Source organism: Peromyscus leucopus, chromosome 23 (assembly GCF_004664715.2).
Source record: "Peromyscus leucopus breed LL Stock chromosome 23, UCI_PerLeu_2.1, whole genome shotgun sequence".
NCBI lineage: Eukaryota > Metazoa > Chordata > Mammalia > Rodentia > Cricetidae > Peromyscus > Peromyscus leucopus.
The window spans coordinates 11,412,004-11,438,350 of NC_051082.1; the positions used below are offsets into that span (position 1 = coordinate 11,412,004).

The following is a 26,347-nucleotide window of genomic DNA, read 5'->3' on the forward strand; positions in this document are numbered from 1 at the left end:
CCCATCTTTTTGTGATTCCCATTTGAGTCTACCGGTGTGAAAGTCAGATCTCCTGAAGCCCCTTGGCGGCGTCCTGTCGGGTGCCCGCCGGGGAAAGAGTGTCTGTCTGTCCTTCATCAAGGACAAGGGACGATCATTGATGAAAGAAAGCTCAAGAAAAGCGTGCATTCCATCCCAGCCCCTGGAGCTCTACCTTACAGGGCCCATCGGTGTCTGCCTAGCACAGGAGAAAGACCCGCTCAAAGATACAAATCATTACTTTTTTTTTTTATCTTTAATCTTTAAGGAGACTTGATCGTAGGTGCCTGGGTCTGTCACTGGGTCAAATGATAAAGCTGAGGGTGGATTTGAACACATGGCAGGGGTGGGGGGGTGGCATGCTTTTTTTCTGTTGTTCAGAAATAGAAAAGTTACAAGAACAACCATAAAAATTCATGTTAGGTCTATTCTCTGTACATATGTGTGCTAGTTTTTCTGACCCGCTTAAGGACGAAGCTCTAATATATGGGGGTGAACTTCATCGCTGCTTCTCCCCGCTAAGTTATTTAAGAGATCTTTCTCGTAAAAACAAAATGCTGTTAATGACCATAGTTTGTACAGTTATCAAAATCAGGCCATTCCAACACCACTGCCCTGTAACCTGAATGTAATGAGGGAATTATAGCCTGACCCAATGGAACACATGTCCCCTGTCATCCTCAGCCTGGGATTCGCTTTAGATCAGGAGGACAGCCTCCTCCCCCCTTGGTTCTCACAGCTGTGACAGACACCAGCCACTTGCTCTGAGGATGTCCCCTTGATGGAGACATTAGACAGGGCAGATCCAGGTTCAAGTCCTGCACCAGCCTTTGGCAGCCTGGGCCAGTGCAGAGTCCCTGTTTGGTAAAGATACAGTGTGTGTGTGTGTGTGTGTGTGTGTGTGTGTGTGTGTGTGTGTGTGTGTGTGTATGTGTGTGTGTGTTTTCAAAGGCCTGGAAACCAGGTCAGGCTATTTGGATACCAGCTCTGTCCCTGACCATGGTTTTGACCTTGGGTGGGTGGGTGTGTGCCCCGAACCTCAGCTTCCTCGTTCTGGAATGTCCCCACCTCATCCTGTCCACATTCTGCCACCGTGAGCTCACTTGGGTGGCCTGGGGGGCTCTAGGCAGTCTCTGGGGCCAGCATTCTCCAGGGACTATGGGCTGTCTTTCCCACTGGAGCAGTTAACTTTCTTTGGAGCTGAGACCACATACCTGAGAAAGGGTCATTTGTAAAGGAAGGACCTGTTTGCCCCGTGAGAAGTCGCAGTCGGTTGCAATGGGCTGTGTGTTCACGGCTAGAGCATCTAGAAGCAGAGAAAGGGGAATTCCAGGGCCCAGCTCGCTTTCTCCTCTTCCCCTTTCTATTCAGTCCAGGACCCCAGCTCTCAGGGACGGTGCCGCCCACATCCAGGGTGGGTCTTCCCACCTCAGTCACACCTCTCTGGAGACAGCCCTGCAGACACATCCAAAGGTGTGTCTCCCAGGAGATCCCAAATCCTGTCCCTTTAACAAGGAAGATGACCATCACAGGGGAGAACAGGGGACAGCCAGAGGCTTCTGCAATCTGTCCCTTTAGGAAAAGACATTCCAGGCTCTGGATGGGAAGGAACAGACCCAGGGCGCGGAAGATGTCGTCTCCACAGTTTTTCTAATTCACCTGTTGTTTCCCACAAAAGTGATGAGGAGGGTACCCACACACACCTCTCAGGATCCTGGTGGAAACACTCTCATTCTTCTCCCTGGTCATGCACCTCCACTGGCCCTGAGAACGTAGATTAATTTTTGGAGGTGGGGATGTGAAGCCACATGACCCCTGTCCTCCCTCTCTCCCTCCCTCCCTCTCTCCCCACCAGATCGTTAAATTATTCCACAGGAGCCAAAGCTCTGAGGCTAAATTACCACAGTGCGTATCATGGCAACTGTCCCCATCTCAGCTTCTGCCACTTGTCTCCGCAGCCACAGCCGCAAGAAACTTGGTGAAGAGAAGTCATTATCTGTGGGGCAGGCGGGGTGGGAGGGCAGGACAAGAGCTGCCAGCCCTCTCCTGCCCCCACAAACCCATTAGATCAGCACCCCGTCGGGACAAGCCGTGTGTGTGCGTGTGCGTGTGCGTGTGCGTGTGCGTGTGCGTGTGTGTGTGTGTGTGTGTGTGTGTGTGGTAAGTTGGGGGGGAGGTGGGGCCTTTACAGTATGCGGGGTGCTCATATATATATAGACCACCAAATGCTCACTGGTGCCTACAGACTGAGTAATGTTAGTAATGTTCGTGTCTGTCATGTTTTTATGAGCAAGGTAGAAGGGAGGGGCCCAATCTTTCCTGATTTTTATCTTTATTTGTTTTTTGAGTGACATGTGGCAGGGCTGTGGGGACCTCGTGCTGGTCAGGACAGTGAGACCCTACAGTCAGAGCTGGCGTGCGGTGGGCTGTGGGACCTCAGGGGGACAGTGAGACCCTGTGGTCACAGAGCTGGAGTGTGGTGGGCTGGGGACCCCAGGGGGACAGTGAGACCCTACAGTCAGAGCTGGCATGCAGGTAGGAAGCTAGACAGTAGATCAGGTGGCTTCCCAAGCAGCCAGGGTCTGCAGGCTGCTGCTGAGGGGATGCCTCGAGGTGTGGCTTGGTGGCCAGGTGACGCCTCCCTGAGAGTGAGTGGTGTTGCCCTCCACTTGCAAAGACCAGGCTGGCGGAATGCCAGGGGACATGGCACAAGTGGCTGAGGCCCAGATCCTGTGACCCCAGAGAACCTGGAGCCACCTGAAAGATGTTCCCATGGCACTTACTCTGATGGGGGACAGGGAATGAGCCATCCGCCTTTCTGACTGACTGTTGAGATCTCCGCTACGAGTGCAAGTGCGTTCTTACTGCTTTTGAAATACAAATAACTCCTCCTGGTTTGGGTGGTGCTGGAGATGGGCCCAGAGCCCCTGAGTACCAGGCAAACACTCTGCCACTAAGCCGCGCCCCCGGCTCCCCCTTCACTTCCGTTTTTTTGCTTTTTTTATTGTTGGGTTGTTTTGTTTTGTTTTGTCTGGAGTTCTCCAGCACCTAGCTCTTTTCTTTCCACATAGCTGCATCCCCTGATGGTCCCCATGGAGGGTGGTCCTGTGCCACGGTGCCTGCCTTCCATCTGTCTGAGTATGCTGGGGAATAGAGACACCCTCCCCGTGCTTCTGGTCACCGCAGAGCAAAGCTGGGCCAGGGTCCACTGGGGATGATGCCGGTTTGGCCCTCTCAGCGGTATCCCCGGAAACATTCTCATTAAGTAAGGCCCCTCAGGTGAATCTGGGAGGCAAGGTTGGGAGGCCTAATGAGGCTTGCTGCAAACCTCCCTAATTACAGGTTGACTGGGTCTTCCCTGGCCTCTCATCAGGCCTCATAAATACCTGATTAAGGAAAACAAATGACTCCAGGAAGGAGGGGACGGGGAGACACCTGGGCCTCAGGGAGACCGGGCTGCACCATACCTCCAGGTGAGGCAGGGGTGCCGGGCTGTCCGTGAGGACCCAGAGGAAAGTTTAGTGTTGGGGGTCATGTAATCCCTGTCACATGCACTGCGTGTCTGGTTTCCAGTGTAATCGGAATGTCCTCAGAAGGTCAGATTTGGCCTGTGGACCGCAGCTTGCTGGCCCTGCTTTTTCCGCTTTCCCGATCATTTAAAATGAGAGCCACTGTCTAGGCACAGAAGGACAGTAGAAACGGAGCTGCTTCTGCTCCGCCCTGTGCCTCCTGAGGCCCCTGGCCACCTGCCTGGCACCCAGCTTCCGAGACTCTCCTCCCTGGGCTGGTCACAGCCACTGTTCCGGCCAGCCTGTGTGACCTAATGGCCTCTGTGGTCCAGCCACAGGTGTGGAGGTCCAGTGAGGTCACTGGTAGGCTCCACGCAGACACTCAGTCTCAGGTTTCACCCCAACAAGGAGGGGAGCGCCACGGGCCTCTGGTCAGGCTCATGCTCATACATCATAAGTCAGACCTGGTCACGTGGTTCATCTGACTTCCACCCTTGAGGATGGGAGGACTTGAGGCACAGGAAGAGCAGATCTGCTCCTCAGTGTACCATAGAGCACAGAGTGTGTGTGTGTGTGTGTGTGTGTGTGTGTGTGTGTGTGTGTGTACGTACCACCCTCGGGAGTTGATTCTCTTCTTCCGCCATGGGTTCCAGCGATTGAACTTGGCTGGTCAGGTTTGCGTGGCAAGCGCTTTTAACCACTGAACCATCTCACCAGCCCCGGCCTCCAAGCCCTGAGTTGGGAAGGGGAGGCGGGTGGGAGGAGGAGCGCCTGGACTGTCACTGTGGTTTGGGGCCCAGTTTCGCTCGTGTAGGTAGGTGGGACCAGTGCCTCCTCCTTCCTTACGCCGCAGAGTGGGTTCCTGGTCTCGACCCGTTACCTCAGCACCCGTCACTGGTTCCAAGAACATAGCCTTTGAGAATTGTGTCGTTTTGTTTGGTTGGAGATGGTCTCACTAAGTATCCCAGGTCTCAGCCTCCCATGTGCTAGGGTTGTAGGCATGGGCCACCATTCCCAGCTAGGGAGAGCTCTTCATTCACCCATTCCTTCATTTATTCATTCACTTCTCCTTAACTGTCTGTTCGCTGTGGGCCAGCACACAGCAGATAGATTATTGCATTTAATAGTTGACATAGATGGGAGGCCGGGACAGAGTGGCGGTAGGGAAGCTCTTTTGTAGAGGAAGCCCCCTTCCCCCACCCTCCACCTGGGCCCCCACCCCAGACCCTCCTGAGCATGGATTGAAAGCTGCTCTTGAAGTGGCCACTCTCCACAGGAGTCGCCATCACCACATCTGGTCCAGACAGAACTCCTGTTTCACGGGGGACTCCAATCCAGCCCGAGAAACCAAGTCTGGTTTAATTACCGTCCATCCTGCCCCATGAGGGTGGGGAAAGCATTGGTTATGTCCCCCTGGCAACACCCCCACTGCCACCCTAAAGCGCCCGTCACCACAGACCTGCCTTCACCACAGACCTGCCTTCACCACAGACCTGCCTTCACCACAGACCTGCCTTCACCACAGACCTGCCAGCAGAATCTCGTCCCTAGCTGTGCCTTGGGAAAAGCTGTGGCCACGCTTTGCCTTCTTCCAAATGGGGTGGAGGTGTAAGGACGAGGCACACACCCACAGCCCAGCCTCTTCTGGCCTCGGCTCCCTCCTCGCCACCTCTGTGAAGAGTGCTGTTAGAACTAATGCCCACAGGGCCTCCCCCTCCTGCTGATCCCCTCCTCACTTCTGCCTCAGGACCCTGAGTTTTCTTCCCACGCTCTAAATCCTGCCTGGCCCTAGCTGGATCTTTTTTTTTTTTTTTTTTCTTTTTTTTTTAACATTACCTCCTTGAGCTCCTTGGACCCACCTGCTGGAAGGCAGCCCTCTGTGGGCCTGTCTCTGTCCCAATCCTTGGTTCTCGGCCACTGATGGACCACGCAGTTGCCCCTACCGCTTCCCCTCCAGAACTGAGTGGAGTCCTGTGTTGGTTTGTTTGGCCCCAAATAAATGGTGCAGCTCACAGATTCATCTCCCGCTCTCCCCTTCTCTCAAAACTCACTAGCCGTCGCACACGCGGTTGTTTATTACTGTTTTCTTTCCCAGACTTTTAAAAATAACAGTTGTCCCAGGCTGGGTGAGTCGCCCTCCCCTGTGTGCTGGCAGGCGTGATGGCATGAATCACTGCTGCTCCTCCGCCCGCCCACCCGCCCCTGGGAAGCCTCTGAGGCTTTCCTTCCGGCTTGCTCTCCAGACGTTGCCTCTGTCAGTTTCTACAAAGCATCTCCTCCCCGCCTCGGCTTCGCTGTCTCAAATGCTGAAGTGGCACACCACAGGCTGTGCCCTATTGGTTTGGAAAGGTGGCCACCTCCCGGCCGTCAGCCTGGCATCCCCAGGACTTCCTAAAGGCTTCCTTACCACCCTGAGCTGGGCTGGGTGGACTTTGGAAGCCCTCCTGTGCCATGGGGGTGGGGGTTCTGGAGCATTTCTCCTAGGTCAGTTGTCAGAAGAAGCATCTAGAAGGCCAGAGCTCTTCAGACTGTCCCCCAGAGCTGTTCCCTCCTCTGCCTCGGCCTCTTCCACTTCTTCCTCTGTTTGCCTGCTGGCTTCCCAGGGTCCCGCGGCCCCAGCTGGACACTCAGGAGCAGACTCTTGCAACTATGTCTAGAGTTGGGGTGGGGGGCGGTTGGTAAAGCAAAGTAGGAAGTCGGGGACTTCACAGCAAGCCCCAGGCAGTGTCACCCTGCTGCCCCAGAGGGTCACTCTGGCCCCGAAGGGAGGGGCTAATTCCCGTGTTAGCACCTGGTCATGATGGGGGAGCAGGGGGCAGAGAAGCCAGGGAGAGCCAAGCATATGCAAATGTGTGGCTTCCTCAGCTGTCAGCACATGCTTTCTCCAGAAGGTGCCCCTGCCTTTGGCACTGTCCAGGCGTCAGCAGGGAGGCACAGGATAGATGGGTAGAAGGGAGACTTCCTAGATTATAGTCAGAACATGGAGGAAGAGAACCGGTCCGGGTGATCCACAGATGCCAGCCCCTTGCATGTGTTTATGGAGGCCACCCTGGGGTGGTAGCCCACCCTGCACTCTGCTCCCTTAGCTGCCTATCGACCAGGGTGAAAGGTCATATGTTTGCTCAGAAAGTCTCCAGATGAATGGGAAGCTGGCTGGCTCAGGGCTCCAGGGGCCAGCACCCCTGCTCAGAGCGGGCATGCCCAGCCCAGCTTGTCGCTCAAGACTGTAGGGGAGAAGTTTCCTTGGAAGTGCCTGCCACCCTCTGAGATTCTGAAAATCTCAGCCTTTGATAGAGACTGTCCTGAACTCCGCCCCCTGCCCTTCCCTGCATGTCCCTGGAACTTCTAGGTTGTATAGCGCAGGGGAACTACCACCCCTATGCCACAGAGCCCCCCATGCCATGTTTTTCCAGTGTTTTAATAAAGTTTTATCAGCAGTCACCCATGTCTGCATACTTACAGTCCTGGCTGCTTTCCAGGTACAGGGAGAGCTGAGTAGTCACAACACCAAAGCCAGTTACAGTCTGACCTTTCTAGAGAATGTGTGTGCACCCCACTGTAACGGCGGCTGCCAGCTGTCACTTCCTAAAGCCTTTTGGAATCCGCCACTGTTAACCCTGTGCCCTTGTCAGCCACTCTGGAAAAAGGAAGGAGGGTGGGAAGGGTCTGACTGGGCATCTGTCCTTCCATCTGGAGTCTCTGGGTTCTACATGAAGGAAGGCTGCCATCCTGTGCCACCGTGGGAGTTGGACCACAGTGACAGCAAGTGACTGTCATTCCTTCCCTCTTGGCCTGACTCACACTCATTGTGAGCCTTCCTAGAGGTTCTGCTTCCCTGCATCACACAGCAGGGCTTCCTGCCACTGTTAGAGTCTGTTTCCTAGAGACAATGTCAGGAAGCCATAGAGACCTTTCTGAGTCTTGGGGTACATCACTTTGTACCCCTGCAGAGAAGGCAGCACCAGGTAGCCAAACGCCTCTTCCATGCCCCGGCTCCTTCCTCACTGTCAAGTGTTGGGTGACGGAGGGGACCTGGCTGTCACTCTCAGTGAGGCACCTACCTTCCACCTGCCCAGGAAGACCTGCCTCTCTCCTTTCCCTTCCCGTCCTCCTGGCCTCCATCCCTGGTCAGGATCCAGGTTGCCCGAAGGCTCCTTTCCCTTAACTTGAGACATGAGGATAGGCAGTGGCCAGTTCTGGAGAAGAGCGTAGGGCCTGTGAGAAGCAGCTTCGCAGTGCCGTGGTTGGTGGCGTACAACCATCGTTATGTTTGGAGTGTCAGAGTGGATCCTCAAAGTGACTGACGGGGCCTGGCAGAGAGCCGGGGCAGAAAGTGGGGGTGGTGGGAGGTGCGGACACTCAGGCCGAGTGGCCAGCCAAAGCCCACTGCGACCCGGTCCAAGCAGTGTGAACAGCAGAACTGTGCATGAACAGTCTTAATTGGTGTGGCTGGGTGCCAGCAGGTGGGGTGGCCACGCCCGAGCCTTGGTGAGCCCGTCAGCGCAGCTGTGGGCCCGTGACAGGATCGCCTTCCTGCTCAGTGCCCTGGGTTTACCTTGTGGGTCCCAGCCCCTGCTCACCCCATCTCTCCCTCTTCCCACTCCCCACCATGGCTCCCAGGGAAGCCTGGAGATCCCGCTCCTCACGAGCACCCAGGGACAGTGTAGTGGGAGCTGGAGGTTCTGAACTCAGCAGTGGTGTGCCCTGGAGCCCAGCATTCATCCTTGGGGTCATTCTAAAAAAGAGCAGGATGAGAGGTGGCAGAGCAGGTCGTCATAAACAATGCCTGGACCTCTGAGGTGTCCTCGAGTTGGGGTAGAAAGAACAGGAAAAAAAAGAAAAAAAAAGCCTTGCTGGTTTCAGCCAGTAAGAAAGGCCAGGTCTTTTTTTTCCTGACTGTCTCTTTAAACGTCTGTCCTCCCTTTCTGTCCCTTCCTGTCTTGAGGGTAATGACAGCGGAGGGTGCTGAACTGGCTCTGGGCGTCCACCTCTGGCCGCTGCACGCTTGTAACGATTTCATTAACCTAAATTATCCACTTTATTTTCTCGTAATGGGATTAGCTGTTCTCCAGGCAGCTGAAGACCAGAGGGGAGAGGGCCGGTGTGCTCCATTACTGCGCCGGGTGGAGGGCAGGGCTGGCTGAGTGTGCACCCTGGACCGGAGGGGGCTCCTCTCCGTCCCTCTCCCTAGAAGAGGGACCTGCTCTCCAGACGGGCTCACCCGACCCAGGGAACGCAGAGGCGCTGGGCCACCTTCTTGGTGACACTTGTTCACAGTGTCTTTTTAACATTGGGGAGGCCTATGCTAAGATGGAGACCTGCGTGTTTGAGGCTGTGAGGAGTGACGAAGCCCCCGCCTGCTGTCTCAGCTCTCTTGGGTGCACTTGGTCCCCAGGGAGGCCCTCACTTGCGTGGCGCCAGCACAGACATGGGTGGCACTCACCACAGCTCTCACTTGGCTCGGTTCCTCACACGGCCATGGATTCGACAGCCCCGGGAGGCGTGGTGACGGACTGAGCCTCAGAAATGTGACGGTGGGTGTGGTGGCGGGTGCAGGGCTGGCACCTGGTTCCAGATCTCCCCCAGAGGCGTAGGTGCTTCTCACATCAGGATTGGACCCGCTGCCGAGGGACCCACTGTGTAGCCCCTGGAGGTTCAGAGTTGTCATCTGGATATCAGGATCAAGCCTCCTCCCCCGGGCCCATCTGTGCCTGAGCTGACGGGCATCTCTCATCCACCACAGCTCCCCGGGTCTGCGGCTCCTGTGTCCTGAGAGACGCTAGTGGTGATGACCCGGAGGTACCAGGGATTGGAACCCCCGGCCTCACCCAGGCTGTGCAGGTCCTTGAGTGCTGTATGCCCAGCCTTCTTATCACTTCTCACGCATGCTTTCACTAGGCTACGCTCAGCTGGCTTTAAACTCAGTAGCCCAGGCTGGCCTTAAACTCACTCAGTAGCCCAGCCTAGCCTGGAGCTTGGAGTTCTGCTCCTGCTCCGCTTCCTGTGTATCTGGGATTGCGGGGATGCGCTACCACATCCCACGAGGTTTGTTTTGTTTTGTTTTTTCCATTTGGGCAAAGGGAAAAAACAAAACAGGGCTTGGTGGCCGCGTGAGTTTGAGAAGCACCACATCCGTTCACCCTCCGGACACACTCTTCGTGTCCCTGTGCTCAGGGCACCGGCAGGGCCTGCCGCGGAGACGGTGGCCACGCTCTGCCAGTACTGACTCAGTCCCTGCAGGAGAGCTTGGAACAGCACTGCTGGCAAGGGCGCCACCTTGCTTTTGACCTCTCTCTCTCTCTCTCTCTCTCTGATGTGTGCACAGCAAGTGAGCCGTGCAGGGCCTCCGTGTGAGCCCTGCTGAGCCCTGCCTGCCTCCCCACCTGATGATCGTCCTGGGTGCTTTGGCAGATCCGTTAAACAACTTAGAAGGCCCCATGTTCTGCCACGCGGTGCCTTCAAGGACTTCGTGTGGCAATACCCAGGGTACACTCTGTGGCCTCTGTGGCTAAAAACATGCCTGGTGGTATAGTCAGAGAAGGAATTCATTTCTGTGTCCTTTATATGTTTCTAGTTTGTATGTGCATGTGTGGTGGGCAGAGGTTTACCCCCAGTCTCCTCAGTTGCTCTCCACCTTATCTTTCAGACACAATCTCTCACTTTTCCATGAGGCTCTCTAAGGGGGCTGGTCAGTGAGTCCAGGGACCTGCTGGCCTCCGCCCCACAGGCTCGGATTACAGAAGCGTTTCTTTGGGTTGTGGGATCCAAACTCAAGTGCTCTTCACCCAAGAGAGCAAAGACCCGCAAACCACAAACTTCCTGCAGCACCTGGCGGGGGTCAAAGCAGAGCTCAGTCTACCGAGAGAGCACAGGGAGGTGTTGGCCAGGGGCATGTGAGGCCCACAGGACCCAAACCCAAGGGCTCCGTAGGATCCCCCGAGAATGTCACGTTAGCTCTGAAGCCTGAAGGGTGGCGAGGGCAACTCACTGAATGGACCGGCTACAGGTGGATCTGCAGCTGGGGCAGACCCTGTGTGTCCTCATGGAACGTGGGGTTGCCAAGAACCTCTCTTGTATAAACGTCAACTCCTGTAAGGCCATGAAGGCCCAGACTCAGGTGACGGGGACGGGTGGGAACCTTTCTTCAGGAGGTGGGCCAGCCCTTCAGGATTCTTTGGACCGAATCAGATCAAAAAGGAACAAAAGGAAGAAGAGAATAGCCGTGAAAACATTAGGTCAGGGTGTAGCCTGACAGGGGAAGTAGCGGATGGGCTGCATTTTCTCAGGCAGAGGCACTCAAACTTGGAGACAGTGCTGGCATCTGAAGTATCTAGCGAAGCTCTCTCTGCTAATGGCATTTTGGCTTTGTTGACATCATTTCCATCTCTCAGACTCTGAGTCGCCAGCTTCCTTTCCTACAAGGAAAGCATGGCCAGCCTGTAGTCCAAGTGTCCACCTGGAGGCCAAGGCTGGGCTAAGTGGACCCTGCCTGCCCTGGTGGAACAGTGGCCTTGGACATGCACAAGCTCCCATTCATTCAGAAGCTTGGTGACCACCCCATGGCTGGTTCAGAAAGATGGTGAGGGACTCACACCTCTGTGAGTCTCAGGGAACGTGGGGGCTACGCCCTCAGTGACCTGGTGGGGTGTGGGGGCTGCTCCCTCAGTGACCTGGTGGGGTGTGGGGGCCGCTCCCTCAGTGACCTGGTGGGGTGTGGGGGCCGCTCCCTCAGTGACCTGGTGGGGTGTGGGGGCCGCTCGCTCAGTGACCTGGTGGGGATGGACCTTTGGCCACCAGCTGCTCCTCACTCAGGACTCCTCGTGGACTTATCCCACTCCGACATCTGCCTGGCCTGGGAGTCATGAATTTGGGCGTGACAAGGCAGTGGCTTACCCACAGTCACACCCCGGGAGGTGCGATCAGGTCAAGGGCCACCTCCCAGCGGCCCCTCCTCCGTGGAGCTGCTCAGGAGAGACCCTGAGCACCCCCTGGAACTCAGCCCCGGCTTAGATGCAGAGGCTCCGTTTAACCACTCAGCCCTGGATCTCTCATCTAGAAAATACAGAGGCCGCACCTGCCTGGCAAGGGCCCTGTGAAAGGCTATTGAGAGACGCTAAATGCTGCCCTCCGCTCCTCTCGCTTGCCTGGAAACCAGGCCATTTTTCAGCCTTCAAGAGACAAAAATGAAAGGGAGTGTTGGCTGATGGCGACTGGGTAACCTTTTTACATCGGCTCTCACCAGGCCGGAGCGCCGGGTAATTGGAAGGGCTCCGTGTAAAAGGCACTCTTTAAAGAGCCAGCGCGAGGACAAAGAGGGAAAGATTCCATTAACCAGCCCTGCGCCATCGCGCCGGCGGAACAGACCATGCGCATGCGCGCACTCGCTTGCCCACACTTGCTGGGCCGTGGTTCTGTGGGAGTGGATGCGTCCCACGGAGGCGTCACACCCAACCCACGTCATCTTTGGAGGGACCACCTCTTCTCTCTCCAGCTAACCGGGGGAAATAGTTGGGAAGGTCATTGTCTGGGGACCAGCTCCATAACAAGTGTGGGGCAGGCCCCTCTCCCCTGCTGTGACTCTGTCGCTGGATTCAGAGGAGTAGAGGTGAGTCCTTGTGATAACTTTTGAGCCGCCTTACACCAAGGGCATCCATCGTCCTAAGACTCGGAGTTCTGCCTGCACGCGCGACTGCCTAAGTGGACAGTGGGTAGGGCTGTGCTTGACACTCCGAACGTGCAGTGTTGACGCGGCCACTAGAGAGAGGCGGAGGTGTCCCTCGGACTCAGCTGAGTGACATGACCCTGCCATGTCGGAGTGTCCTCTCTATTTCTAGCTGAGAAGAAGGAGGTCGATCGGCTATTCAGATACTGACCAGTCTTCTCAGTGGCCAGCAGGGTAGAGGGGGCATTAGGGGCAGGGGCAGAATTTGAGCTGAGAAGATAATAGAGAGGTAAGGTAGAAGGAGGAGACATCCGGGTCAGGGGGCGTTTAAGTGACGGACGGGGCCAGCTGGTACAAAGGTCCTGGGGTTGGTGCAGACTTTTGAGTGGGAAAACCACTGTTAACCGGTGAGAAGGGGCAGGGAAGGAGCTGATTGGATGACAAGGGAGGTGAAGGTCAGTACTGAGGCTGTGGGTCTGGCACACAGACATGAGGTCCGTGGCAGACGTGGCCCCCAAATCTGCTATGGAGTGCGCGTGGCCTTCAGCTTATTTGCAAGGTTAGAGATCAGACAAGGTAGGGTGGACACACCCTCCTGGAGGCTGGGGTTTTGTGCACCCCAACAAAAGTGGGCTCTTGGGATGCTCACCCTGGGTTCGGCCATGGACACCGTTAGCCAGGCTGCAGGTCTAGGGACCAGATGCCCATCATGAACCCGGCTCCGTTCCTTGTCACCTAAGGGGACCAAGACTTCCCAGGTGACCAGCCTGGGTCTCCTCCCTCTGTAAAGCAGAAACAATAGCAGTGCCTTGCTCTCCGGGGCCACGTGAGTCCATAGCCCAGGCTGCCCTGCACACTGCAAAGCACACAGGGCTGAATGTGCTGGTCACCGCTTGCTGTGTGTGTGCTGGGGACGCATTTGAAGGACTTTTTCATGGCAAGAGGACGCCTGCCGTTTACCTCTGTCACTTCTTGCTCATACCACAGTGCTGCTCTCTGGGTCCCTTGGGTGGCAGCAAACTCTTGCCCAGCAATGCCTTGAGCGCAGGTGGAGAAAGAACCACCAGTGAATTTCCCGCCTGACTCCACACTCAGCCGGGGAGTCTGAGCTCCAAGAAGCATGAGGATTTGGACCCCAGGAACCCTTGGGATGAGGATGCACCCCAGCCACTCCTTTGCGGCAGCGTGGCCCACTTCCCAGCCTACCCACTCGTCCACGCCAGGCTCTAGAGCGGCTGTCACTCAGCTCGCCATCTACACAGGGTCCTTTCCTCGCCTTCGCTACCTGTTCCTTCCCCCCCCCCCCCCGAGCCCATCTTCTTGGCTAGGATTATGCAAGCTGAGTCTCGGGGAAGGGGGTGCAGCCTGTATGGGGAGGGGACACACAGGGAGAGGGCACATAGCTCGGTCTGTGTATGCAAACATGCCCTGCACACCTAACCAGATATAATTGGCCCATGGGTGCCTGCTCCCACCCCACACACCTGAAGAAGTCAGAACCACCCACAACAGACTCCGGTTGTCATCGAAAACCCACAGACCCGGCCACCAATCCTGGCGGTGGCAGCATGGCGGAGGGGGTGGGGCCGCAGTGCAGGAGTAATTGGCGAACCCGGGGTGAATGAAATAATTGGAAAAGTGAGGTGTGAGTTTGTTAGGGAAGTGTGAGCGTGTTGGGGGAGGGGAGGAGGGCTGTGTTTAAAAGCCCGCTCTGGCCTCTTTATTCACAGCTTCTGATACAGTAATTGCTATTTTGTGGTTTCTATTATCTACACAGTGGGGAGCGTGCGCAGCGCCGTCCCCCAGTGTGCCGGGCTGGGGACGAGTCCCTGGGTGCTGCAGTCCCCCTCTCTCCCTCCCTGGCCCCTGGTGGCCCTGCCCAGCCTCTCCCCACTGACCGTGGCCTTGGCGCCCCGGAGACAGGGTTCATGTGGAAGTCCCTTCAAAGGCCTCTTTTAAAAACTGGCCTCACAGACCTGGCCAGCAGATAAGAACCTTCATAATGGCTGGCATTTATATGTCGCTTATCTCCTTGGAACGAAAGGTACCTCATTGATTTTTCTTTCCCTCCCCCAACGTCTCTTTTCTCTTTAATTCTCTTCAGCCATCTCTCTGCGGTCCTTGGTGTTGGCCTCCCACGTTCCCACATCACACAGGCACCCTGAGCCAGTCTCTTGCCAGCCCTCTCCCCCAGCACCGAGGGCAGGGCTCACCTCGGACCCGAGTCACTTTGGCCCTCTGCCCCTTGGTTTTCTCATCCGTCAAGCAGAGGTGGGGACAGTATCGACCCCGCATTGTCCCATCGGGAGTGGCAGGTCTCAGAGGCCTGGCAGGGGGCTGGTAGAGCCTCCTTTGTAGCTGGGGTGCTGGCAGCAATGACAGTGTCCTGAGGCCTCCCCTGGACACTTCTAGAAATGTCCACAGATACTGGGAAGTTCTTCGGAAGATCTAACCCTGACTCTCCAGCTCCTCTTCGGCCTGGCTCTCTTGCCCTTTTCTTAGAAGTCGCTTTCCATGGGAGCCATTTCCTGAAGCTCCTGGGGTCTTCAGGCACATGTTCCCTTGGCCATTCAGTTGGCGGTCTAGAAACCCCAAGCCCGCATTTTGGACACCCTCAAAGGCTGCCAGCCCCCAGCCCCACCCCAGTTCCACGGTGGCTCCGAATTGTCATGGCTCCCTCACCACTCTCAGATGCACGTCCTCAGACCACAGCAGTTCATCCCCTTCCGCCTCCTCACCAGCTTCTCTCTCCACCTTTTAATTATTTTCCTTGCTTCCTCCGGCCCCTCGGCTGCTTACCATGCACCAAGCATCCACGGCTCACAGCACGCTGCAGAGGGGAGGAATTAACCTCACCAGTACCCCCTCCTCTGCCTCCCTTCCCCATCCCCCTGACATAGAGCAGACAGACAGAAAGGAGGTGCACATGGTCCTCCCTCCCTCCCTCCCCCACCCCCCATGATCCTGGGTGGATCGCTAGGGCCCTGGATTCTGTGCAGGCCAGCTACCACCACACAAAACACACACACGCACACCACGCACGCACACGCACACGCACGCGTGTGGTTACGTTTTGGGAAGAAAGAAGCCCCACTTATGGAAGTGGCTGGTACCTGTGGGGGACAGGACAGGCTTGAACTATCCTGTGGCAGAGCCAGGGAGCTCACCCCCTGCTCGGTCCCCCCCAGAACCAGGCTGCTTCTCTTGAACTCTTGGTTTGTAAACAGGTCAGGCTTCTCATCTGACCTGTTCAGACTCAGGACCCCCCCCCCCCCCCGTCAGGACTTGAGGTGATGAACCCCATGGCTCCTTCCTGGCCGCCCCACCTCTCCAGGCCGTCTCCCGTTGTTGGCTCGTTCTGGAAGAGACTCCAGCAGCACCCTGTGCAGGGCAAGCGTAGGGCTCCAGGCTGCAGCCACAGCCACGGCCACAAGCGTGATCAGTGTGGTTTCTTCCACTGTTGAAGTAACACAGCCCTCCTCCCCCACGCGCACACCCCCCTGCAGGGACTGGCTGGGACACAGTGGGTGGTGGCATTGTGACGGTGGGGTGGCTAACAGGTGTGCTGGAAAGCCAGGTGTCCTCCACTGTCACCTGTCAGAGACAACTGGCCTAGTTGCCCCACACTTTCTAGCCTTCTTACATGGGGTGTAAAGCCCTGGGACCTGGGCCCTCAATGTCCCCAGAGGTGTCATTGCCAGCAACAGTGACCCAGAGGATGGGTGACCGATGAGCCATTTCTGTGGACCAGCCTGGGAGCAAGCCTGTGCATCCTGGCTCTCCCTATCCCAGGCAGCCCCGCAGACGCACTGGGACTGGTCGAGGGACCAAAGGCCATGTCATGGGATGTGTAGGCCTTTAGGTGGCAGAATAAAGCAGGGTTTGCCGGCTGCTTGCCTCTCTCGGCTCTCCAGGCTTCCTGTCTGACCTGCTCAGACTCAGGACCCCCCTCCAAATCAGCTGAGAGCTCCCTCTCAGCAAAGAATCTGGCCAGGCTCCCCTCTGCCGCCTTCCCATCCTGGGGAGGCTGGCCTTGTCCCCAGCTTCATTCCCAGCAGCCTGCGTGGGGGTGGGGGTGGGGGGGCTGCCGGGGAGAGCTGGACGTGCCGATTCATTTTGAGGCTTCATAATGCTGCATTTACACACCGTCCTGCCTTCAGAAATGGGGCCAGCAGATGCCAGCTCATGCTGTCAGGGCTGCGGGTTAACGCCTCATATTTAACTTATATCATTTGGCGAGTGCTTACGGCCTGCGCTGTGTTCTTTACCCAATCGGTCCTTGGCCTGGAGCATCCCAGACTATGGCGTGTGGATGTGTGGACCTAGCAGCCACCAGAGAGTGTAGATTTTCAAATAAAAATAACACCTCTCTTCAGATGCCGAGCACATTAAATATTTATCAGTGGCAGTGCGCTCGTACATATTTGATAAATGGACCTTACAAAGGGATTGGGGTTGGGGCGTGCGGCCAGGGGACCCCCGAGGAAGCCCATTCCTTTTGTCCCAGAGTCTTTCAAAGGTCAGTTTGGTGAAGAGGAGAGGGGCCACCCCAAGGGTGGTCCAGGCCACAGTTCCCTGGTCAGTCTGCTCCAGAATGCTGTGTGACTGGCTTTAGCAGGGACATTTGTGGAAGGCATGGGGCTAGAAGGAGCTGTGTGTCTTCCGAGCGCTGAGCCCTCAGGCATCTCCAGACCTCAATCCTAGGCTGACAGAAAGGATTCCGTGGCTTGGGGTCGGTGAGCTTAGGCTTGGCATACACCTGGCCCCAGGTGTGGAGGCTACCTGGGAAAGGTCGGGGGAACCCACCGGCATCCTGAGCCTTGACTCTCAAGCACAAGCCCCTTGCCATGGCTGGGGCCTTCCCTGGCCTGGCACAATGTGTGCAAGACTCATCCCATGGGGAAAGGACAGGTGTCCAGGTGTCCCCCAGGTGGCAGGAGAGGCACCAAAAATTTTCCAGCCTGATGGTACCCTCCCTCTCCCACTTGGTGGCCAGCAGGGAGAAGGAAGCCACACCTGTGGAGTGAGGGCTGGCGGTGGGGAAGTGGGGAGCCACATGAGTGTGCCTGGGCGGTGGGAGTTCCTGAAGCCAGCCATCTCTGGTAACCTGCAGGGATTGGCTCCTGAGTCTCAGTCCAGAACCCCTGCCTCCCTGGCAGGCCTTGGTCTCTGATGTCGGCCTTTTGTCTTCTAGCACCTTTGGGGAACTGAAGACCGTGCGCCTGCCGAAGAAGATGACGGGGACAGGCGCACACAGGGGCTTCGGCTTTGTGGACTTCGTCACCAAGCAGGACGCAAAGGTGAGTGCTGCCCCCCCTCCCCCCGAGAAGCACCGAGCCTCTGAGCCAGGGAAGAGTGTCTCTGCCTCCCGCTGCCAACTCTTCCCCTGACTCTGCTAATTTACCCAGGATCCTCGGAGGGAGAACACTGGGTCTGGGGTTCGGAGGGCCGGGGAGTATGTGTTGGTGTGTCCATCACGCATACGCAGGGGCCGAGGTTGACCTATTTCTCAGGCTGCTCTATGGCAGGGGAAAGACCCTGGGGCTGAGTGTGGTAGACAGCACTGTTTAAAACAGACTGGGCAGGAATGGAAAGGGTGTCCAGAAAACAGTGCGTGGGATGGGACCTGGATCCTTCCTCAGCCCTCCAGTTGTGGCCGGTTCCATTCTAAGCTATGACACCACAGGCCGCTCCTGCAGCACACATGCACATGTGTAGATATTTCCCTAGTTGTGCAGAGGGCGGCACAGCCTTGGGGGTTGTGCTTAGTTTTGCTTATTTGTTATATACGTGTTTGGTACGTATGCGTGAGTGTGCGCATGCGCGTGCAAATGTGGAGCTCAGAGGACAACTTGCAGGAATTGGGTCTCTCCTACCCATAAGTACTGGGGACTGAACTCAGGTCATCAGGCAAGCACCCTTACCCATTGAGCCATCCTGCCATACCCCTGTAACTGCCGCCGCCGCCACCACTCTCCCCTCTCCCCACCCAGGCTCTGACTTCGGGCCCAGGGTAGCAGCCAGGCTGTCATCCTGCCAACGTCTAGGAACCACTCTCAGGGCCTCAAGCTCCAAAAGGCCGGGTTGTACAGACAGGGCAGCTGGGCCGTCCTGTACCCCGTGCTGAGCGCTGCCCGGGCAGCCGTGGCCTTCCATCGCCTCGGCTTTCCTCCATGGAAAACAGCATCCGGGACGATTCCCACATGGCCAGGGCTCCTCCACCCCAAGGGCCATCCTGCCGAAGAGCAGAGTGGCTCTGAGCGCCAACTGTGGTGTTACAGGAGGCCACAGGGGTGGGGAGCGGCATGGAGCAGCAGGGGCGGCGTGGGATATAACCGCTGCCGAGACAGCCTGGGCGTCCCACGGGCACAGGGTACCAGTCCCCAGGGCATGGCAGCCGCCCGCATCTCCGCGACCCCCCTCCAAGTGCCTGCTTCACTGCCTAGACATTGGTCCTCTCTCCTCAGCTGGCAGCCCTACCCTGTCTCCTCCATCAGTGACAGGAGGGGCAGCACACTGCAAGCTCTAGGTCTTGGCGACCAGAGAAACCCTGTCACCGAAGGCAGTTTGGCCTTCCCTGGCCTTGCCTTGTGCCTGGGTCTCCTTGCCGTGAAATGGGTTGACGGTGGTACCCCTGCTCCAGGTTGCGACAGATGGACCTATGAGGCCGGCTCGCTGGCCCGTGGCAAATGCTCAGAACGACTTGGTTCTCATTGCCATAACCCGGGGGCCCTGAGTCATCCATCCCTCGGGTCTGTGCACACCTGTGATGTCCGGTCAGCAGAGCAGCAGTATGCGTGCACACATCAGCAGATAGTGTGTGCACTGCATCCTGAACTCCGGGCTTCCCTCTCCGCCCCTGACAGAGGTCTCTCACCCCCCGGCTTGGCTCGCCATCTATCTGTGAACCCAGCGTGCCTTCTTCCCCTCGGAGCGACCTTGGAAAAGTGACTCACCCTCCCTGCACCTCTCACCTCTGACAGGGCTGCTGGGGTGATGCTCTGAGACCAGGGCCTGGCCCTGCCAGCTCCTTGTGCTGCCCTTGTGGGGGGGGGAGGGGGGGCTGTGACAAGTGGGGTTGTGCTGCCCTTAGGGGGGGGCTGTGACAAGTGGGGGTTCAGTACCGGCCCCCTAACCAGAAGCCCTCCTCCTGCACAGTGACTGCCCTGCCCAAGGTCAACGTCACAGCTGACCTGGCACATAGCCTCGAGGGACAGGCCAGGGGTAGATGTCCACACCCCCACTTCTGTCCTACAGCACAGTCCCGAGTCCCCGGGGCCCAGGGCACGCTACACCCAAGTGGCCCACACGGCACCCAGGCCCGATCGATGTCCCTCCTAATCCCAAGTCAGCCCCTCAGCAGTGAGGTGGCGGCTTCTCCCCTCCTTCCCTTTCCATTCTTGGCTCCTGGCGGAGAGAGGGCAGCCGAGGACAGCGAGGGCTCCACCCACAGCCCTGGAGACTGTCTGTGCCCTCCCCTCAGCGGGGCTATTTCGGGCCTCTCCGGCCTTGCCAACAGTCCCCCTGCCCTGCCCTCTGTGCCAGGACTCGCGCCCTTTTGTCCCCCAGTAAGGTCATCTTGATGACAGTGGCACTGGCCTGCAGCCCTCCTCCCACAATAGTCCCTTGCTCTTGTTTCCCGGGGCAGCTGCGTCTCTCTCCCTGATCCCCTCCGTCTGTCTGCCGAGTGGCACTGTGCGTACTTTTCACCCGCCATGACTGCATGCTCCCGGCCCACAGTGTGGCCACGCTCTGAACATGGAATCATTCACGGAATACGACTTGGGGATGGGATTACTCCGCAGTGGAGAAAGAGTGGAACCCACCTGAGCTGGAAGGGGGCCTGTCGGGCCCCTACCTCTCGGAACATGTTCCCCTGAGCCTCCATTTCGCACGGGATGTTTTAGAGAAGGCAGGCCCGTTTAGAAACCCCTGGCTCTCCCAGTGGTCTCTGACCCTGTGGAATGCCTTCTCCTACCTGGACCAGACCCCTCTCCATGCAGAACAGCAGCTTGTCACTGCGTCTGCAACCTTGTACACTAGGAGGCCTTCTCAGGCCATCCTCAGACATAGAAGGAAAACCAGAAGGGAAGAGAGCTGGAAGAAGTGACAGCCACTAGGGCTGAGGCAGGAGGCTGCCGCATTCATTGCTAAATGGAGGACGGTGAGGCCGGAAGGCCCAGAGAGACTAACGCCTGCCCGGAGGGGTGGGCAACCAGCCTCCACTTGCCCCCACCCCACCACATCTCAGCTCCTGGTATCAGGCTCTTGCCCTGGCCACACCCCACAGAGGTCCACCGAGGCCGGCCGAGCCCTGCACCAGTGCCCACTCCTTATCCTGGAATGAGGAGTTGGGTTCTGTCTCCAGGCTGTCCCTCGTTCCTCACATTCTTAGGGACCCAGCAGACCCCTTCTGAATCAAGTACACAACAGTGCAGGAGAGCAAACCCAGCAGGAGGCTCCGTGAAGGCCGCCATGGCGGAACCCAGAGGACCCAGGCGCCCAACGGTAATAGGCAGGGGCTCCTGAGGAGGGCACCACCCGTACAAGAGACGTGTCTAGCACAGACCCATCGCCTGCCCCAGCCCAGTGCACCACATCAGGCGGAGATTAGCCCAGAAGCTCCCTCTCCTGACCTTGCACATCTGCACAGCCCCGGGCCCGCCCCTGACTGATGCTGACTTGCTCAGGCAAATGGGAGAGGCCTGGGCTACTTGCCCAGTCACAGGCACCGGTGGCCTGAGCCTTGCCTGCTCACAGGAAATAGCTCGACATGCAGGCGAAATTCTCCCTGTCTAGGACATTCGATCAGGCCCGTGTTCTAGGCAGTAAATGCTGGTCCTGCTGAAGGTACCCACATTATCTCAACCTCCACATTTCTCAGGGAACCTAGCCCTGCACCAAAGAGCGGAGCCATGGGGCAGGGAGTCAGCCTGGCACACATCCTACCCACCTTCACCACCCCCACACCCTTCTCTGGGCCTCTGGGTACCTCGGATGATAAAGCCCTTCTGATGCCCCATCTTTGGAGTGCCCCCTGGGTACTGGTGGATTGTTTGACACGGGGGGGGGGGGGAGACAGCTCAGTGTTACACAGCCAGGCTCCTCCCTCCTGTTAGGCACTGGTTTACCAAAGTGCTATCCTTCCTCTAACCCCGCCCCTCCCATGCATCCCTCTACCCAGCTTCAGCGCCTCACCCTGGAGAGGGCTCTCTGGGTAGAGACACACAGAGCCTCTGAAGAGCCGCTGCCTTCTGCACTGCTGGGCTCCCCCCAGCTCCCCCTCTCCCAGCTCGTGGTGCGGCCCTCTCACCTGGACCGGCAGTGGGGGGGTCCTAGGCAGGTGGATTTGGTCCCCATTGGCTAGACAGCCACCAATAGGCACTGGGTTTCCATTCAGGCCCCACCTTCCTTTTCTTACATAGCCCAGGCTGGCCCTGGAGGAAGGGAGGGGAAGGAGGGGAGGAGCAGACAGACCCCCAGAACCCAGAATATTAACTGTTTCCCACACGAGGTGCCTTTAATTCTCCCTCCCGAGCCACGCTTCTTTGTACTTTTGTGGTTGCAGCTGTTTTAGCCACCGACACTGTTGTTTTAAAAGGCCTATTTTCACATAGAATGTTATCCAATTAGCAGAGCAATGTGTTGGCTTAAATAAACACTCGGGGGGAGCCGGCAGCCGGAGATGCGATGGCGGCTGGCGTTGGCAGGCAGAGCTCTGCTGTGATAAACAACCGTCGCTTTAATTGTAGGGCCACATGCATCTCCTTCCTCTCTCCCACTTCTCCACCATGGTGGGTGGACGCCCAGGGAGCGAGCGACAGGATGCATGGCCTGAGCTCATGCTGGCTGGTGATGCCATGTGGTGCAGCGGGCCCTTCAGTGAGACGTGGGGTGGTGGGATTGGTGATGAGCAGCAGGACAGAGCTTCAGTCACATGCGCTTAACACACAGCTGCGTGATGGTGTGCAAGGGGAAGAACGAGGTGTCGGGACAGCGGGGTGTGCCGGGATGACCCCCGAGGAAACACTCCTGTTCCAACCAAGCAATGCCAAGTAGGATCAGAGTGGCCCATGACGTCAAAGCTGCCTTCCTGTTCCCCATGTGGGTGAGCCCAGGTGACCCTGCCCCGCAGCAGGAGCTGGTGACATTGCCCTCCGGGAGTGGCAGAGCATTGAGAGAACAGATGGTGTGGTGTGTGTGCTGGGGGACGGGGCGGCAGCTGAGTCCTCTGGGCCCCAAGGTTCCCCACTGCATTGAATCCTGCATTGACCAGATCTGTGTCTGCCAGAGCTAACTCACGCAGGCGTCGGGGTTCCATCCCCCTTTCCTGTTTGCATGTGTGTTCATGTTGTGTGCAAGATCACACTGGCATTTGAATGGTGCTACTTTGCCAGGCTTCTGTCACCACCGTGCAAGAGTACAAATTCCAGCCAAGCTTGCATTTCAAGGCAAGGACTCGGGCTCAGCCAGCACATGTGAGCTAAGACCCCCTACAATCAGGTGCTGCCCGGTTCGCCGCCGAGGCATAAGCAGGATCACACTGCCATGCTGCCAACTGCAGCCCTGCAGACCTCCGTGGGGACCGAGGCCTGCCAGGCACCTTGTAGACCCAGGTGAAGACTTGGCTTTCAGAGCTGTCAGGTACAATGTGAGTCAGGGGAAGGTAGAAACGCAGCCACGAGCCATGCTTGGGGCCAAGGAGCAGCCACTGCCTTGCTTAGGTCACCGGCTGCCCCTAGAGTTCACGGGTCGTCACACTGAGTTGAAAAGTGAAACAGCAGGGACTTCCAGCAGGTTACTGGACAGTGCAGGGCCCAGCCCGGTCAGCACCGCCTGTCACCTCTTACCCTGGCCACCTGACACCTGCCCTTCCGAGGTGCTTTAGACCTGCGGAGACAGCGGGGCCGTCCCTGCCTCACCCCGCTCCACTATAGGGTTCGTCATTTGAGCCAGGGCAGTGTCCTCAGGGGTCAGGTTGACTGGACTGAGCTGATGGAATGACTAGGGGTGCATCTCTTCCTGTCATAGAGTCAGGTACAGTCTGCAAGTGGGCCTGTGGCTGTTAGTCCTGGCCGGTCGCCCTCCACTCCTCAGTGTCTGGTGGTTTGAATAAGGATGGTCCCCATAGGTTCCCGGGAGTGGGACTGTTTGAAAGGATTAGAAGGACTGGGAGGTGTGGCCTTGCTGGAGGAAGTGTGTCACTAGGGGTGGACCTTGAGGTTTCAAAAGCCCATGCCACACACACATTCTTTGTGTGTGTGTGTGTGTGTGTGTGTGTGTGTGTGTGTGTTGTGTGTGTGCATGCCTGCAGATCAGGATGTAGCTCTCAGCTACCGCTCCAACACTATGCTCCCCACCATAATGATAATGGTCTAAGCCTCTGAAACTGAGCAAGCCCCCAGTTAAATGCTTTCTTTTATAAGAGTTGCCTTGGACATGGTGTCTCTCCACAGAAACAGAACAGTGACTAAGACAGTGTCACTTCTCAGAATGGACTGTGGAAGTCACTCCATATTACACAAAGAGCTAGGACACACTCTGGGCAGGCCAGAAGCTGCTGGCTGCTGGCAAGGTGTGCTGACCCATCGTACAGGCCACTGGGAAGCAATGCAAAGCACCATGAGAGGCAGACTACCCAGTGTTTCTTCCAAGCCTGATAGGACTTGGCTCCTCTTCCCCTTCCCCTTCAGGTTTTGGGCACAGAAGTTTAGGGCAGGTTGGTGGTGTCAATGTTTAGATGCCTTTAGCGTCTGCAGCCCTCTGGCTCTGCCAGGGATGGTACCCAAGGAGCCAGGGGGACAGGGCCAGGAGGCTGCTGACATCTAATGTCAGGTCCATCCTAGCCTCTGCCTGCAGCTGGAGATCAGCCAGGCCTCTGTAACCACATGGGGCTGGAGTCCTGCCAAGGGCACAAAATGGTTTTGGTTCCTGGGAGAAATTTTGTCTTCAGGGAAACTGCATAAAGGTCGACCCAACCTGCACTAGCAGCATTCCAGAACCTTCCATGGTCTTAAAAGATGACCACCAGGTCCAGCCTCATTGCAACCTGTATTGGTTCCCCACTTTGCCAGAGCAGACTGACTTCCAGGTAGGATCAGGACAAGGAAGCAGGAGGCCGTGGCCTTGGACCTGGGGACTGAGGCTTCAATCACAGGGCATCCAAGCCAGAGAAATGGAGGGTGGTAGCCTGGGCCTGGAGTAGATGCTCACAACTTTCAAAAGGAGCTGCCTGAGACAGAGCCCCACCAATGGGAGTTGGGGTCCAGCCAGGGCAGGTCCACCCCAGAGTGGTTCAGGTAAAGACATTTATACCCCAGGAACTGAGGAGTCACCGTGAACAGTGATCTCCCCAGGATCAGATGGTGGGGGAAGCATCACCTCACTCAGGATAGAGGCTCTTAGGAAGAAGGGTGAGGCCCATGCTGCCGTCTGGAGGCTGGGGTGGGAAGGAGTCCCACCTCCCTCCTCTCATCTCCCAGCAAGCCTCCCATCTGCTTCCCCTCTGTAGATAGGGAGACAGTGCTGGCTGGGGCCAGGGAAGAGGCTCCCAAGGTGCCCAGGATGGAGCTCAGGGTAGCCGGTGATAGCCACCAGGAAGTGGCAGGGTGTGGCTCTTCCTCGGCATTCCCTGTATCAACCCTGAGTCAGTCCCTTGAGTTGTACTCTGGGCCATAGGGCTTCCCAGCAGGCCAAGGTGAAGGTTGACATGTCTCTCCTGTGCCAGCAGGTAGGTTGCTATGTCCATTCAGTGGGGACCCAAAGCCATGGGTGCTAGGTGCAGAGCCAGACCAAGTCCATGTCACCATCATGTGTGGTGACCTTAGCTGTGCTTTCACTGTGTCTTTGTGTTCAGAAACGCAGGGTTGAAAAGCTGATGGGATGTTTAAGGTAAAGCCGTGCTGACCATCCACCCACGGGGGAGACATGTTCTCAAGATCCTCAGTGAAGGGGATTCTGGTTTACTGAGAGCAGTGTCCCAGCTAAGGAAGGGATAGGGTACCTTTGCTCCGAGGTTCAGGGTGTGCAGGGCACAGGGTGGCAGAGCCTTCCCGGACTAGGCCGCTGCTTCAGTGTGAGAGATGGAACACACAGCAGACCCTCAGTTACCTCATGTGAAGTGGGAAGCCCTGGGCCACACCAAGAGACTGTTGGTCTCAGTGATGACAGAAAGCAGCCACAGGACTCCATGCTCCACAAGGGACAAGCCCCCAGGCTGTTTTGGCAAAGGCGAGTTCCCTGAGCGTGGTAGCCTCTCTGGGAAGATGGCGAGGTGGTTTCTCTGGGGCTAGGTTTAGGGGAAAAGCTTCGGCAGCTTTCATTCTTCCCGTTCAAGTGCCTAGAATCTTCCATGCATCTCGGGTGTGTCCTCGCTCCAGCCCAAAAGCCCCTCAAAAGTGGGCCTGCCCTCCCTCCCTCCCTCCCTAAGAAGCCTCAGGCAGACAGGCCTCTTCATGAAGCATGTGCTCTGCGCTCCCCAAGGCTGGCTTTAGCCCCCAGTCACTGTTCGTACCCCATGAGGAAAGTTTGAGGACACCACACTCAGCTCAGGAAGTGAGCACACGGAGGAGCATGACCTGGTCACTATCATCCCTCAGCAGTCAGGGCTGGGATGGCTCTGCTGTTTTTAGAGAACCCCATACTGTGTTCCAGAAAAAAACAAGAGCTTTTGCATGTGGGCCCTGCTGTTCCCGCCCTGGTCACAGCACACATCTTATAGCATTGCCGCAGGGCAGTTGCTCTAAGCTGTGACGATGAAATGGTTCCCTGGATCCCCTACCCCCCACCCCCTGGCTTTGCTGCTGCTTCATCCAGATGTGATGAGGCCTGGATGCAGAGGCCTTAAGCAGCTCGGCCAGCATCACACAGCTTGGAAGTGGTAGAGCAGGGATTTGAACTGAGGTAGCCTAGCTGCCGAGCCACAGCCCCCCACACCTCTGAGTACCGAACGCCCTTCTGATGAGCTAATAAAGTGCCCGAGGGGTACAGAGAGGGAGAACCAGGGAGAGGCTATTAGCAACTCCTACAGTGAACAGAAACATCGCCAGGCCTTCTGAGGCCCAAGAAAGCAGAAATAGATTGAAAAAAAAAAAAAAAAAAAAAAAAAATGAGGAAGAAACCGACGGCTGGGCCTCCCCGCCAGGGTCTCTTTCTGCTT

The 26,347-nt window shown here is 57.1% G+C and overlaps 1 protein-coding gene across 1 annotated transcript in view; it reads left to right on the top strand.

Moving 5' to 3' along the window:
• The window catches only part of Rbm19 (RNA binding motif protein 19), an 86,491-nt gene that overhangs the window by 44,084 nt on the left and 16,060 nt on the right, over nt 1–26,347 (top strand). Inside the window, exon 22 of the mRNA XM_028878789.2 lies at nt 17,384–17,489. Coding sequence (XP_028734622.1) covers nt 17,384–17,489 — 106 coding nt within the window. The remainder of the gene's footprint in view (nt 1–17,383; nt 17,490–26,347) is intronic.